Source organism: Pezoporus flaviventris, unplaced genomic scaffold (assembly GCF_033815535.1).
Source record: "Pezoporus flaviventris isolate CSIRO_AGI_PZ_B2104156 unplaced genomic scaffold, CSIRO_AGI_Pfla_v1 ptg000025l, whole genome shotgun sequence".
Lineage (NCBI taxonomy): Eukaryota > Metazoa > Chordata > Aves > Psittaciformes > Psittacidae > Pezoporus > Pezoporus flaviventris.
This window is the reverse complement of record NW_026892573.1, coordinates 17,525,297-17,541,381: the sequence shown is the minus strand read 5'-3', so window position 1 is coordinate 17,541,381 and position 16,085 is coordinate 17,525,297. Positions and strand designations below refer to the sequence as shown.

At 39.2% G+C, this 16,085-nt stretch overlaps 1 protein-coding gene and 1 long non-coding RNA gene across 2 annotated transcripts; one reads left to right on the top strand and one right to left on the bottom strand.

Annotated features, from left to right (window-relative positions):
• Window positions 1–2,236: 2,236 nt before the first annotated feature.
• SKA3 (spindle and kinetochore associated complex subunit 3) lies at window positions 2,237–14,228 on the bottom strand. Its single transcript, XM_061457645.1, has 10 exons — window positions 14,100–14,228; window positions 13,713–13,777; window positions 12,714–12,879; window positions 10,658–11,087; window positions 7,662–7,759; window positions 6,563–6,765; window positions 6,107–6,307; window positions 5,805–5,920; window positions 4,810–4,933; window positions 2,237–2,342 (listed from the first exon to the last, which is right to left on the bottom strand). Exons 1-9 carry the CDS (start codon window positions 14,200–14,202, stop codon window positions 4,900–4,902), a joined length of 1,416 nt encoding a protein of 471 aa, XP_061313629.1. The 5' UTR covers window positions 14,203–14,228; the 3' UTR covers window positions 2,237–2,342; window positions 4,810–4,899.
• Window positions 3,048–4,394, top strand: LOC133271517 (uncharacterized). The gene is made up of 2 exons (XR_009744172.1): window positions 3,048–3,723; window positions 3,756–4,394. It is a non-coding gene; the product is annotated as an uncharacterized LOC133271517 (long non-coding RNA).
• Window positions 14,229–16,085: the final 1,857 nt, after the last annotated feature.

Below are 16,085 nucleotides of genomic sequence, written 5' to 3'. Positions count from 1 at the left end.
GAACAGTGCTGTAAGTAATGCGACAGCTAAGATGATAGGACATGCTGAAACCAAAGCAATTACCTGCTGCTGCTGTCTCAGCCCTTGTGTCTAGACATTATTGCACATCAGCTGGGTTAAAAAAATAAAAGCAGCATCAGTTCCCCCAACACGACAGGACCCTGAGGAATGTGGAAGTGCTCAGGGAACAACAGTGTCAGGAAACCTTACCAAAGCAGCCCAACAGACAGGATACCATTCTCTGAGCAGCTTAAACTGCCAGTAAAGGAGATGTCCTTCCCTTCTCTTGCCTAAACACCCACCCCTGCCTTTGCAGGCAATCAGTGATTTAGGTCAGTACAGAGTCCCTGAACAATTTAACCTTGGAAGCCAGCCATTAGTTCCCAGCAGCTGGGCTACAGGAATGGCTTCTCCTGCAGCCAAAATTCTGTGATGCAACAGAGGGCAAGGCCTGGCAGCTGGGAAAGAGGAAAGGTGGGACTGTGCAGCAAGGCCTTAGACTGGTTCACAGCAATTGAATAAGCAAGCATTGGGCAGTGTAACCACAGGGCCTTAATTACAGGGCTGTAAGCCAGGAATACATTGTGTCAAAGATAAAGAAAGCTTTTGAAAACCACCTTGCTGGGTATTCTGCAAACTGCCCTTCACATGGCTTTTCCTCAGAAGTGCCTGGGTAGCACAGCCTCTTCTTCCATGGACCTACATGTGCACATTTGGGCTTTTTTAAAGCTCTTCAACTTGAATTAGACAAGATCAAAGAAATTCATGGACCTGGTCAGCTCCCTACCCTGATGCCAGCTGCCTCTTTGTGAAAGCAGGTATTAATGTAAGGACAGCACAGGAATCATGTTTAAATTGATAGATTACATAGCCAGCATTTACTGATGTTTTCCTGGAAGTTGCATCGTGTGGCCTAACCTGACATACGTGTGATTCCATAGTGTGACTACTGGATGTTGTCATTGCTCCTTATAAATGTTACAAGCTCTGTGTTATCATTGCATAGGAAAAAAAGGGACTCCCAGAATACAAGGCAGCTTCAACATCAGCTGCAGCTGTTGATGGAACACATGAAACCACCACACATACTGGATCATCTGATTAATGACAACAGGGAGCAAAGCAAATAGCACATCATACAGAAGATTTTAAGCATGCATGGAGCTTTAAATAACCAAGGAAGCCTTTTACTGTAAGGGTGGTGAGGCACCGGAATGGGTTGCCCAGGGAAGTTGTGAATGCTCCATCCCTGGCAGTGGTCAAGGCCAGGTTGGACAGAGCCTTAGGTGACATGGTTTGGTGTGAGATGTCCCTGCCCATGGATCTTAAGGTCCTTTCCACCCCTAACTATTCTATGATCCTATAAGCCTGGACTCCAGTTATTGCTCCAATGACTTATAAACACATCAATAAATGCACAATGGGAGGCACTAAAAGTGATGGTTGTCATTTATCCACTCAAAGACCATGAAGAAGTTTCATTTCACTGCGAGATCTTTATTTGTATTTAACCTCAGGCAAATATTTCCCAGAGAAGAAAGCACTGACAACCATTGTTCGACAGAACAACTGAGATGCTCCTTTGACGCCAAAGGGGATTGTGGAGAGAAGCTTCTGTTAGCTGACACACTTGATACACTTGAAAAAGTGAAAAAAAATAAATATTAAGAACTAGAGAAGGAGAACTAAAGGCATTCATTTTTTGGTTCCTTCCCAGATGTCCCTAAACACTGAAGTGCAATTTTGTGCTGGATTCAGTCTTTCCTGACTGCAGGTGATCTGTTCTCACCCTTCCCTTATATCTGGCAGAAGCCAAGTCTGAGACTACTGTTGGGGAGGACAAACTAGAAGAGAACACAAAATTAACTGTCCTCTCAGTGGCTCAGCAAATGGAAGGAATCCATCACAAAACTGCACAACCATCCTAGATTCTGTTCTGTTCAACAAACCAACCCCTAGATTCTGTGCAAGAGAACTGGTGAAACAGCCTCGAGTGGAAGCATCCAACAGTTAAACTAAATTAAGCACAACACAAAACCATACTCTGAGTCAATTTTGTCTGTTTTCAGGTGATAACTGTCCCTTACAGAACCACTGTGTTTGCTATTTATTTAGCTGGTTATCCAAACTGCACTGACAGGCCAGAGCTGTTATCAGACTCACCCCACAAGCCAATGTACAACTTCTAAGCTCTTTTGCATTATTTGCACTTTGATGTGTTATATTAGTGAGCAGTGCCTTTCCTCAGCGGTAGTGCTGGCTTAAGTGGAGTTTTATGCTCCTTCAGCCCCATAGCTACATCTTTAGTTGTTCCAGTATTTGAATTCACACCACACAGCCAGCTGTGGGAGAGAACTGATATGAGTAAGGAAAACAAAGACAAAGCAAAACACACAGCTTTCCCTCCCCAGCGTAGTTTGAACACAGATCAGTTTCCAACACTGCTTATGCTTTCACTTGTGCCAACTTTTCCCTCCCCCATCCCCAGTACTCAACCTACTGCTTAGGCCCTACTGAAATCTAAAAGATTTTCAAAGATAAAACCAGACAAACTAAAACTTATTTTTGTTTTGCTACTCTGATTATATCCACTTCAGAGCTGTGGCCCTGCTACAAAGAATAATACAAGTACAAACAGCAGTATTACATGTTTTAGGGTAATGCTGTAGGCAAGGAAAACAAAATTAACTAGTCAAACTTCTTATCTAATTCCAAAAAGTCTCATGCCAGCATCGTGGCATAATACCTTAAGTAAACCAGAAGATTAAGACTTCAATTGTCATCTTGAAGATAATTTGTATCTCAAAATATTAACTGAATCCCTTCCATATTAACAAAATAGCTATGAAATGTAGCAGAAAACATTGTGTAATAGGCAAGAAAAATTATGCCAGTGGTTTATGGTGAGAACTCCAGCACTGCTGGGTACAATTCCACAGCTCCCTAATGGAGAAAAGGAAAGTGAAGTCCAAAGCTGTTTAGGGAAGTTTAGGGGAAAAAAACCCCAAACAAACATTTAGAAGACCTTCTGGGAATTTCATTAGTTGAAAGTGGTGGGGGAGGGAAACACTGCAAGGTCCAGGACAGTAGTGCTGCTCATGTTCTGATTCATGCTAAATGGAGCCTTGTCAGATTATCTGCCTGGCTTCAGGGCAAGAAAGTAGCAATGAAGTACTTACCGGGAGAATGGAGGCTCTGAAACCCTCCTGCTTAGTACTGGTAAATCTGTCAGGCTCAAAGATTCTTGCTCAGTAGCAGAATGCTTTGTACAGTTTTCAGACCGTGAAATTCCATGACTAGCATCCAGCCCATTCAGTGGTTTTAGTCTGTGAAGATGCTGGAAGCAGGTCTGGCCTTCCCTCTCTTCAGGAGTTGGGTATAACAAGTAAGTGTTTTTATAGCAGCCATCAAATTTATTTAGTATTCAAAAATGTTGATCAAGCTCAAAGACTGACACATAATAATACATATTTTTTAAACAGAAGTTAGCACGGAAAAATGACAGTATGCTCAGGCCAGACCTAGTAGAAAATCATCTTCTCCAGTTGATTTTATATAGCAGGAAAAAGACACATTTGCTAGGTTTTAACCAGGATACCTCTAACCAACTGGAAAAAATAGTTTTGGGCATCTCTGGATGCCTGCATATCCCTAGGGCTTAAAAATGTGGAGCTGTATCCAGAAAGTTCAGAAAAGCATACTCTTCTCCTCATCTCCCTTATCGTGTTGCATGCCTGCCCTCATGCAAATGACAGCATTTTCACCATCAACAGGAAGACTACATACAGCTGATAAGAGCAGTCCTGGAGTCACTCAGAGGAATAGCTGACACTGGAAACAGCAAACCGGCTCCACAGAAGGATACATAGCTGGGATTTCTTGTGGACAAAAATAGAGATTTTTTTTCTACTAGAGATTTAAGTATTGACTACCAGATACCACAAAAGTGCCAACCAGCTCTGAGAACTTAAGCTTGGTCAGCTATTACAGGGACAGATGTAAGCAACACCACCACTTACAGAATGCATGTGGCAGCAGAAGATCACCTACATGCCTGCCAGCAAATAATCCCAGCAGTTGAAGATATATGCAACCAGTACAAATTGTGCGAGACATTTTCAAATCATTCATATTTGAACAAGAGTCACCTTGATCGAATATGAAGTCATGACCTTTTAGGGCTACAAAGGTTATACTGGCAAAAGGAAAACATGCATAGCACCTAATACAATACTGATGTAAGAAAGCTATATTAAGAAAGAAGCAGCAGCATAAGATAATGCCTGTCAAGTAACAGTAACTGATGCAGGAATATGTCTTAGTATTGCAGAAGTGACTAATAGCATAGAAGTACTTTAAACAATAAAGCAGGACTTAATTTTCCAATTAAAAAAGGCCTGTTTCTGTGGAAGATATCAAATACTGCTGAAGTATCACACACTTCAAACTCAGCCCTGAAGATGCTACTGGAGCAACCAGAGATATCCACTGTCTGGGACAATAAACTGGACTTTCCCTTTACTGGAACCTAATTATGCTTCTGTATACCCCACAGCAAGCAAATACACACAACAAACACAAGAATGAGGTGAGAAGAACTGAAACACTACCTCAAACATGACCCTAGTCCTCTTTGAAACATACTAAAGTACATATATGTAAAAACCTTCAATAAATTTTGCCAATAGTTTCAATAAAAAATGAAGCACAAGTTGTGAGCTCAAACAAGTGTATCCATATCATGGATAAAGATTTTCTCCATTAAAAAAAAAAAAAAATCTTTTCCTTTATATGGCTCTTTTCTCCCACCAGTATTTTCTTCCGCTTTTTGAGCTTGTTACAATCCAGTGATAAGATTCATCAATGTAAAATAGTCTCAGCATGGTCTTCAGCTTGATTTCAGATGTTTGGCTTGAGAAGTCCAGGATATCCTCTGCAAATATATCCAGAAAAGTTCATGAACTTCTCTCAATCATATTTTGAATTAGCCAAAAGACACAAACATTGAGAACTTCATTATCTTGATGAGGAAAAAAAAGAAGGGTCAAGCTTTCTTCTATTTGACTACTTGACTACTCCAAGCATATTAAGATACTTACTTTTATCTGTCTCATTGTGGGATGAGATTATTATTTGACACTATACATGTTCCCTGTACACCTTACCTAAATAATCTGTGCTGACCCCAAGTTTAACCAATAATCAACACGTGTAATATACATTATATTAAATCAGGAATAGCTACACTTGATCGAGTTGTCACAAATACTCAAATCAATAGAGTTATTTTAAAAGCTATTATTCCATTGTTCAAAGATTACTCATACTTATTGTAGACGAATTCATCTCGCATATTGTTCATAAGGCAGCTTTGTATTTCAAAGAACTTTGTCTTTGCCAAAATGACTATGAAATTGGTCATGTCACTTATAATAGTTTTCTCCTATTCCTCAGTTTTATTGCCTAAATTTACTCAGAAGAAAACATTCACTGGTGCTTTGATTGCCATGAAGCAAAATATGCCAAATGATGAAACAGTAAAACTCTACCTTAATTTTTTTGAGATGGGAGGATTCAAACACAATCAATTATAGTATTTGTCAATTACAACATTTGTTCTTTACAAAAAGGCAGTCAGATACCAGGCAAAGAATATTTAGTCATATCAGTAAGAGCTATTTTTGTAGCTGAAGAGCAAGCAGCTGCATGAATTTCTACATGCATTACAGCATCTTCATAGCTTCTCCAAATTAAGTTATACATAATTTAATATACATAAGCAAATTCATAAAATCTAATCATACCCGTTCTCTTTGTTGCAGTAACCTGTGACATCACTTTCATATTTTGTAGCATTTCCTGTCTTGGTCTCCATTTCTTTGGTGTTAGAGTCTACTTTACCACTATACTTGCACAGGATCTACAGGAAACATTAAAATGGAATAAAAATAATTATTTAAGAACTCAAAACAGGATTACAATTTATGAATTTTTAACATGTAGCAGAGAACTCTTTCTTTTTGAAGAACAAAATTTGATAAGTGCTTTAATTTTACTATTTTGATACTAAAGCTATTTAGGGGGAAAAAAAAGTACATCAGCTAACCTGTAGAACATCATCTGGTATCTTTGTTATTTCTGGAGGTGGAGGAGTATTGAGTAACTGGTCATAGTGTTTTATTTTGGGAGGAGATGGGTCTCTGAAATGTTTAAGATACTCATCAGAGTTCTCAGCAAAAGAAATGCTGTCTTCTTTGTGTTGTTTATCTGTTGCATCATTCTTTGTCACCGACTCAGTCTTCCCCCCCTGCTTCACCTCCTACAAAAGAGATATTAAATGCCTTCAGTTAATTTAATTAAATATAGTATTTATTAAGTGTTCTTACAAAGTTACCATTAGAAATATCTACAATGATGTAAGAAAAAGTAGTATTGGAAAGAAATCCTAACTGAAATTTGAAAAACCGTTTATGGTAAAGTGTGTGGTACACACTTTACATGTACAGAATTGTTACTTAAGAACTTACATGTACAGAATTGTTACTTAAGAACTTACATGTACAGAATTGTTATTTAAGAACTTAGCTTCTGCTTTTATCCATCTTGTTTCAAAATCTGGGCACTGTGGTGTTTCTGTATGACTGGGAAGAAGCTGTTCATTTGTCTCTGGTAACCCTGATAATACTGTACTGTGTGATCTGGAAGGGATTTTCACATCAGGAGTATAGAACACAGGCATCATAGGAGAAGCCATCCAGTTAGCTGCTGAAATTAAGGGGAGGATAATAAAAATAACATACACACAAATATATATAAACATTACCCGTTTCAGTTCCCCAAGTCTGCTAGCTTATCATATATTTGCATGTTCTAAAACACCCGAGTAATTTTAGTTAACTTTTAGTATGAGGAACCATCCAAGTTACAGAATTCCATAAAAGCTGAAAATGTAAAAAGCAGTACTAGATCTAGTGCCACTACAGCAGATAACTGAAAAAGCTCAACCTAAATCAACATTGCTTTAGCTTCTAGCATACTCAATTATTCCTGTTTGTCTGAAGTGTTCAAAGCCAGGCTGGACAGGGCTTTGAACAACCTGTCTAGTGGAAGGTGTCCCTGCCCACGGCTGGGGGTTGAAACTAGATGGTGTTTAAGGTCCCTTCCAACCCAAACCATTCCATGATTCTATTCTACGATTCTGTTTTCAAGAGAATATATTACATCTCCTCTCACAGAGGTTTTAGCACTACTCTTGAAAGATTTAAGTTACTGTCTTGTTAGCCTCTTTCCAAACAGTTTCTTTCCCATCTTTAAAGAGATCTAATAGGTATTCTAAAGGGGGGGGGGATAAGTTGGCAAACCAGTATTTTTATTTCAAACAAGGAAAAGTTGCAGTTACAAAATGATGGATCCCTCTTCATAATTCTAGATGAATGTGAGTAGAAGAATTAGGAAAGATTTATGCTGCAGTGAGACACTTTCCCATAGAAGCCAGCAACATTCCATTTTCTTGATTTTAGTGCTCATACAATGACTGCACCTGAACTAACTATAGTGAACAAAAACCAGTTTAAAAAGTCTACCATATGTTTACAATGCATTTACATATGCATTATATAAAAAATGCATATGTGTATTTATTTCACTTTTTTTTAACTTACCATTCTCAGTTGTCACTTTTGATTTTGACCCAGGAGTGACCATGATTTTCCTGGGTGTCATGTCTTGTACAGTCACTTCATTATCATCTTTAACCAACCTGAAAACCAAAACCCTTTATTAGCTCTCAAGTAATACAAAGAAATCACAAGTACAGCAATACTGCCAACCTGATACTTTTCTAGTATGTTTATCATCCTGCAAGTAAAAAATTTATTTCCTCAAAGATGATTTTTTCATAATTTTTCATCTGTGAGTCTACCAAACGATTTGTACCATGCAAATGTTTAGCCCAGTCACACATTTTCAAACACAGTAAGATTTCAATCCAAGGCAATAAAAACACCCCAAAATGAAATAATAAAAAAAACAAACCATCAAAAGGTGTCCAGTGTAGAACTAATTTTCTTTGATCCAGATAATCAATTCTGTGTTAGAGGTACAGTATTTTATATTAAATTCTCTGTTGCCTACAGAAGTCCAAACAACATGAGGAAATCTTTTTGGCTGTTAACCTAGCAACATTAGTGTGAACATTAGAAGGTTTTAAATTCAATTTTAAGTTGAAATAAGTTTACTTATGTTACTCACTAGCTGACTTGAGTGAAAGGCCAGTTAACAGTAATTCCACAAAAACTGGAAACTGAAATTTTTAAGGTTCTTTTTTCACAGCCAAGATATTCTAGTGGAAGAAGGGTGTACGCAATACCAGACAAAAAGGGAAGCTTACCTAAACTCTACATAAAAATGTGTCTATAAGAAAATGATTTAATGTGTAAAAAGTTATCTTAACTGCAAGAACTAGGTTTAGAGCTTCTCCACAAAAAGCCTAAGCTTAAAAACCTATAAAATATCCATTTGAGGCAGTATATTTTAGATTACCACATCTCAGATTTTGAGGGGAAAAAAAAAGTAGTAACTTTTCAAGTCAGTGTTGCGTTGGAATAATTTTGGGTACCTAAAATCATATGAGTTTTAATTTTTACAATGGAGAAAAACAAGTGTAACAATAAAACACTTTTGTTTGGGCACTTTCTGTTTTTCTTTCCTAACTACTTTGGGTTTCAGTTTTTTAGTGGGTGCATCAAAGTTCATTTTTCTTCTCACCCACTTCAAAACCAAAACCTGAAAAACAAAGTTGGAGGAGTTCACATCATCTAAATATTTTTTTGAGAACTTTGCTGCTGGACAGGTTTCAGCCAGGTACAACCCCTGCCTGCCACACCTTGGGTTTTGTGTTTATGTTTGCCGATTTAATATGCTAAGCCTTCTCACTGAGAGATGAGAGCTTTCTAAAGGTAACAAGTTGTTGAATTGTTTCAACCTCTATCAAACAGCAAGCTGACTAACATAATGTTGCAAAATAAACAAAACAAGCCAAAATACAGTTAAACAACATTTTAACTCTACTGACTTCATGTTATGACCTCTCAGGTAATTCTGAATACATCACAATCAGTGCATGTTCCGCTGTTTTGGTCTTAATGATAATGTGTTGAAGAGCCATCAAGCTATAACTAATTCGCTAGAGAATTTCAATATTATCATTAGGAGTATGGAAGGCTGCTAAGTGTGATTCTTTTTAAATTATACATAATCATTCTGGTGGATTAATTGTTTCACTAGAAGCTACAGAAATAGAATCTACATTTGTGGCTGTATGCATTTATAAATTACAGCCATGATTAAGGCTGATTATCACATTTAAAGCAGTTCTCATTAAATGGGGAAAGTGGTATAAAATTGCAAGAAGTTAGTTATCAAAAGAACTTCGTGTGATAAGCTGGACCTATTTTTTTAGGTATTATTTGAGAATTAAATTATTGAAAATCATTATATTATTTTTAATTCATATATTTTAGGATTCAGTAACAGTTTTCCTGCTATTCCAATTCAAATACTATAGAGCTTTATAGACATTATAGTATTTACACAGCAATTTAAAAGGATCCCCAAACTATTTTAAAAGGATCCCCAAACTATTTTAAAAGAGAATTTATCTTTTCACTTTCTCCTTCCCCCCAGTAATTTTAAATTAAAAAACCAAACAAAAAACCCAATCAACAAAAAAACAACCAAACAACAAAAAAAAAAACAAACAACCAAATCTCAAACCAACACAAAAACCCCAAATTCCCCCCCCAAAATGAAACCACTGCAGTAAACTGGATATTTGGCGGATAAAGTCACGTAAGTTGGCAAATACCAGGGATTAGAAAGTTGGATTAGTTCCACAATTTATTTTGAATATGGTTCTTATTGTTTGAACAGTTCCTCTAGATACAAAGGATTTAGCTACAGAACAATGAGTTTCTTCAAAATACTCCCAGCTTTTCTAGTTGAGCCTGTTGCCAGTACTAACTGTAAAAACACAATCTCACTACCTTTACAGTACCTCAGGAGTATAAAAAAATTCCTTTCACTGCTCAGGTGTTCTACACCTCACTGCTGCAAATTCTTTTTTTTTTAATTTTAATTAGAGAAGTGAAAATCTGGAGGTTGTCTTTTCATGTGCACACTGGAGCAAGGGGAATGTGGGACTGAATAACATAAGAGATAATACATCCTTTCCACAATAAGGAATTTCATTCAATGCTTTATATTTTTTTTCTGAGTCTATACTCCTAAAGCTTTTTAAAGCTTTAAATTGGCCATGTAATATCTACTGCAGACAAGACATCCTCAAATCCAAGGTTAAGGAAAGCAAAGATCACAGATATACTGTGCATTCCCTTTAGAAAGGGATTGTGTATGCAAGATTTTTATTATGGTGCAGTCAAGGGAAGGACTATATAGGAGTTGGGTTTTATCAGCATTTGGCACTTCAAACCAATAGACACATAGAGAGTTGAATAAAGACACAGGATTAACCAACTGGTAGACATATCACCTGCTTGAAGACAAAAAGAAGGGCAATAGCAGCAAGAAATTAATACAGCAAGAAGGCACTACAGAAAATTCAGTAGAGAAACAATCTGAAATAAAGCAGTTTACTTACTTCTTGCTTGTCTGAGCAGTTTTGTGCATAAGTGACATTGTATAATCTTCATTCATACACATGGTATGTTCACTAATGCCAAAGTGTTCCAGTTTCGGTGTTATACACTCATAATCATCCATCTTCAGCTTACATTTTGGTGTTTTGGGCAAAGTACAGGGCATCAGTGCTTTTAGTGGAGTCCTGTTTAAATTTGCTTGATGCACATTTGTTGTGTGTTGTCCTTCCACTGCACTCCAAGGCCTGTAGAAACTGTATTGTGAAAGACCAAAATCAGAAAGCCGGGGGTTACGCATCGGGTCTGCGGGCACCAGTGACTTCTCAGTACCAGCAGGCAGATCAGGTGCATCATCTGTTTTGTCTTCATCAGATTTATTCTGGACAGATGCTGTCAAATCACTTTTAACTTCTTCTTCCTCCTCTTCTTCTGCTTGGGAAAAGTAATTAAAAAATTATAATTATGTCAGAAGTTTGTCATAATAATTTATAAAATAAATTGGGACTCCCCTCCTTCCCCCAACCTCCCATATTAATTTTTTTTACTCACTATTGTAAAGAATGGATTCCTTCTTTCATTTTAAAGCAGTGAACCTGAAACTACAACAGATATCAAAAGCCCATATCAGGCTAAGCAATATTTATAATATAGGTCACACATTGACTTGATGTCACTCTATTGGTAAAATTATTTCTAAGAAAAATGGTAAGAATTTTACACAAGCATACTTTTAATAGAAATCCTCTCCCTGCATGGAGTGGGCAGCAAGTGCAAATCTTAAATATATTTATTTGGTTTTATTTCAGTGCAAGAGTGGAAATTAATAAAAATGTAGAACATAAATGACAATAACAAAATATGTCCAGAACTGAAAATGTTTTTATAGAACAAAGGCTGCACACAGTATTAGAATGCTCATTCTCCTGAAAAATCAAAACTGAAAAAGGGTTATGAAGCAGCAACTAAAAGCCTTATGAAAGACAGTAGCTTTTTAGATAACAGTGTCCACTGCAGATATAAGCAAAGTGTAATCTGTACATTTCTGTAGCTCACAAATAATAAACTGAAACATATTTGTGAACTTCTCGATGAAGCAGGAAGTGTGTGGGACAGAGGTATTTACCTTTTTATGTGTGTCAGTACTATGTATTCAGCTACACTTAGCTTAAAAATGCATCTTAAAAAGTAAATTATAGCTCTGTTTAGAGTCTTCTGTAAAGGCAGAGATAGGACAGGAAGGAAGGTGCTATAAAATCAGAGCATTCTGCCATATCTTTATAAAACACAGTTGAAGTTGCTTAGCTTAGAGGCGAATATGGTTCACAACCACAATTTTGTTCTGTGTATATGACTGGCCAACACTTGGGGGAAAGTTAGTTAAGGTGTGGCTTCTACAAGATTGATTGAGCCCTTGATACCAAAATGGGTAGCAGTGTGTAGTAAGGACAGCTCTAGTGTTTTAAACTCATCTAGCATATCTGGATTTTTCACAGAGATTCTGTGTACTGACTGGCTTAATGATCTCCCTCCCCTAAATGATCAAGCTACCACTGCTTGCCATGTGTCACCTGATCCTTCTATGTGCTTCTCTTGTCCCATTTGTGCTGTAGAGCACATTATTTCAAGATTTTCCCAATGATGACTTAGTTAACGGAATCATCACATATGAATATGAATTAGTTTAGATGCATCTACAACAGTTTCCCATGCATGAGAAGCTGAAGCAGCAGAATTCTTCAGTTTATAAAAACATGTTTGCTACCATGTTTTCTGAATATAACTACTACTGAAGGAAAAATACCCCAACAAAACAATAAAACCCAATCAAACCACAACACACACTAACTTAAAAGCATGCCAGGAGATCTAAATGTAAGTTTTTCTATTTGGTTTATTCCACTTGCATCAATCACAACAGAATCTTCCACTCTCTGGATATTATTATATAGCAAATAGCATAGATGCACTTGGATCTCTAATTAATAGAAATATACACAGAGCTAAAGAGAAATATTTCATACATTTGTCTTCATGTACTGTATTGCCAAGATACATTACCTGTAGAGCCTTTGACAGGTGTTTTATAGCCATTCATCTGGAACAGCTTTCTTATTTCTTCAAGATCTTCTTCATTTCTTTTCATCAATATTTCACTTGCCTTCATAAACTCATTAATTGCTTGTTTTCTAGAACAACTCTTATGAAGACTGGCATTAAAAGCTTCCTTTGGGGGCAAAACGAAACATAAAATATTGTTTTTTGAATAGCCACATGGTAGGTGTTTACACATGTTTTGGGAATAAGTATTCAACTTCAATTCAGATGAAGATAAGCAGCAAATTTAGACCTTATATATACCCAAAAATTAGGTTACAAAATATCAGGAATATATAGGGCATGAGTGTACAAAAACTTACAAAAGTTGAACTAAGATGTCAGTTCATAGTATGGTAACTATTTACTGGTAACCTTTCAAAAGAAAGTATATGCTTTTACTTCATAAAATATGAGATAACAGCAATTAGTTTGGACTCTTATTCCCCATATACAAAGAATTAGTGCATAGCACTCAAGTTTATGTCCTAGATTACTTCTACACTTGCTCATTTCTATAGCCCATCTTTCCTACTTTTATTAAAAAAATTCTTCACAAGTTTAACTGAATGGCTGAAAGTACTGAAACTTCTATTAAGACTTTCTTTATTCTAAGTGCTAGTCATTGAACACAGGCATACCTCTTCTGTAGCGAACTGCTGCTCCTAAATCCTTCTCCCCTATACACACGCCTTGGCACCCCATTATACCCTGTTACCTTTGTCCCCTGCTGATCCAAGTGACTGCAAACTAATAAACACTGCTAAATCTACTTTAAGTCATCCACAAATTCTTGGGCACTAACCTGACATCCACAGCCATTTTGAAAACTTAGAGGTAAATGTACAAAAATAAGGGTCAGAACTGCAGATTACAGAAATCTTAGGTCAATCAAAACACAACTGTAAGTTTACACAACACCACTCCCCAAGTTTTCGAGAAGGAAGCGAGTTAAGGTGTTACCTTCAGAGAACTCACTTCACAGCGGAGATCACCTAAGACTTTCATTGGAGGTACATCTTCGTATTCTTAGATATGTATGTTCACATAAAAGGGTTTAGAATGGAAAAAGGAATATTAGAATTTTAGCACGCAAGTACGTTCTACATCAGAATGTGACCGCCTATATTGAAGATGTTGGAGTTACGTGTTAGAGTGAGCCAAGATACCCATCAGCCCACCAAAGGTGAATCTTCACACGCTCAGAGGAGCACGGAGGTATAAGGACAGGGGGAACCCAAACCAAGGGCCCCCAAAGAACAACCCCGCACACTCAGGGCGATCCCGGCAGAACCATCACCCCTGCTCCCGTGTGTGCCACCGCGGAGAGAAGGCAAGGCCTGCGCTTACCCGTGTTCTCTCCATGTAGAGCCTGCTCCAATTGTTTCACCTCCTTCTCGAGCCTGACGGCCACGGTGCGCAGTTTACTGAAGAAGTTCCTTGACGAGTCCATCGTCTGCGGAAAAGAGGAGCGCTAAAGGGTCAGTGCCACAGCCTCCAACCGCGGGGACAGCCGCGAGCGGCTGCCGGAGAACTGCCCCTGGGACGCTCCTTCCTGAGGCGGGCGGTTACTGCCCGCCGCCAGGTTTAAATCGGCGGCGGTGGGCGTGCTCCATTGGCCCCGTCAGGCCACGAGCGAGCGAGTTCTCGCGAGATCAGCAGCCCGCCGTCTCCATCTTGCTTCCCGCCGCGGGGCTGGAGCCGTCCCCGCAGTGGGTGAGTGAAGCTGAAGGTGGAGGTGGAGGGGAGGCGAGAGGAGAGGAGAGAGACCTGTTAATCAGAGCGCCTCATTCGCCCCTGGCGCGGGGTGCTTCTTGGCGGGTTGGCTGTCATCTCTCTCAGCCTGGCCTGGCCCCGAACGGGCTCTGCCCCGGTGGGGAGTGTTTAGAGGATCCTTAGCTGCAGGCAGCCTTGCGCGCCGAGCCCCGCCTGGATCTAGTGGGTGCCCAGCTGCCCGGGCGGGCCCCGGCGGGCAGCCGTGCTGTGTCCTGTCGCGCTTCGGCCTGTGATCCCTGTAGAGGTTGTAGCGGCCGCAGGCCTGAGGGTGAGCAGCCGGCGCTGCTGTGGGGACGGGAAAGTCCACCCTGCGTTGCTGGGAGGGGGACTAGGGCCTGCGGCAGCAAAGTCCCCGTAAAGTTCCGCAGCTCCGCTGCTAAACCCGGGCAGAGAGCGGAACATCAGCGTGCGGTTGCATCATGGGAATGGGGTATGGCGGGGTGGCCGTTTCTGGCAGTAGTGCTGTTTTGTTCCGTGTTAAAGTGCTTGGCAAACTTACTAGTTGATAAAGATACTGTGTGATGAGGGACCCAGGAGTTAGGCATCGTCAGGACTAATAGGTTAATGAAGAGTGTGCGTGTGTCGCTGTTTAAACCCAGGCTGTAAGTCAGCCACGCAGCCCTCTCACTCCCCCTTCCCCCCCCCCCCCCCGTTCCCGGATGGACGGGGAGGAGAACCGGAAGAATGTAACTCCCACGGGTTGAGATAAGAACAGTCCAGTAACTAAGGTATAACACAGATCACTGCTGCTGCCACCAATAATAATAATGATAAGGGAAATAACAAGGGAAGAGAATACAGTATCCCTTGTCAATATGCAGCCTGACAGAGCAGTGAACTAGCCCGGGTAACTCCCAGTTTACATCTTGGGCCTGACATGCTGTGGTGTGGAATACCCCTTTGGCTAGTTTGGGTCAGGTGTCCTGTCTCTGCTTCCTCCCAGCTTCCCCTCCTCCCTGGCAGAGCATGAGACTCAGAAAGTCCTTGCTCAGACTAAACATTTGAGCAGCAACTAAAAACATCCGTGTTATCAGTGCTATTCCCAGGCTGAAAGTCAAAAACACAGCACTGCACCAGCTACTAAGGAGGAGAAGAAATGACTGCTACTGCTGAACCCAGGACAGTATGTCAAATCTGAATGTGTCTTAGCCTTTCCTCTTTGTTACATCTAGTTGGTCTAATAGAGTACTACTTAGTAGTAGTACTTTTTCTCTACAAACCCGAGTTCCCATAATTAAAATACAGGACTAGGTAATTGTTTACTAATAAGTTTATGGAGGGACTGTAGCTCAAAATTTAATGCTGAGGGAAGGACAGATCTGGATCTAGAAGATAGACTTGGAAATGCTCCCTATTTTGGCAGCACAGCTATTTGAAGAAAGAAGGAATGAAGTGAATCCTTTGTTTAATAGTATCTGGGACTGGGTTTTTCATAAATAATTTATAGAGGACAAGCTTTAATCTCTGTGATGTCAATGTAAGGATAACTGAGTGAACTCTTTAGCTAAATAAAAGATTTCCATTTCCCTTTTCTGGTCTTATGCAGTATGCATTTCCACC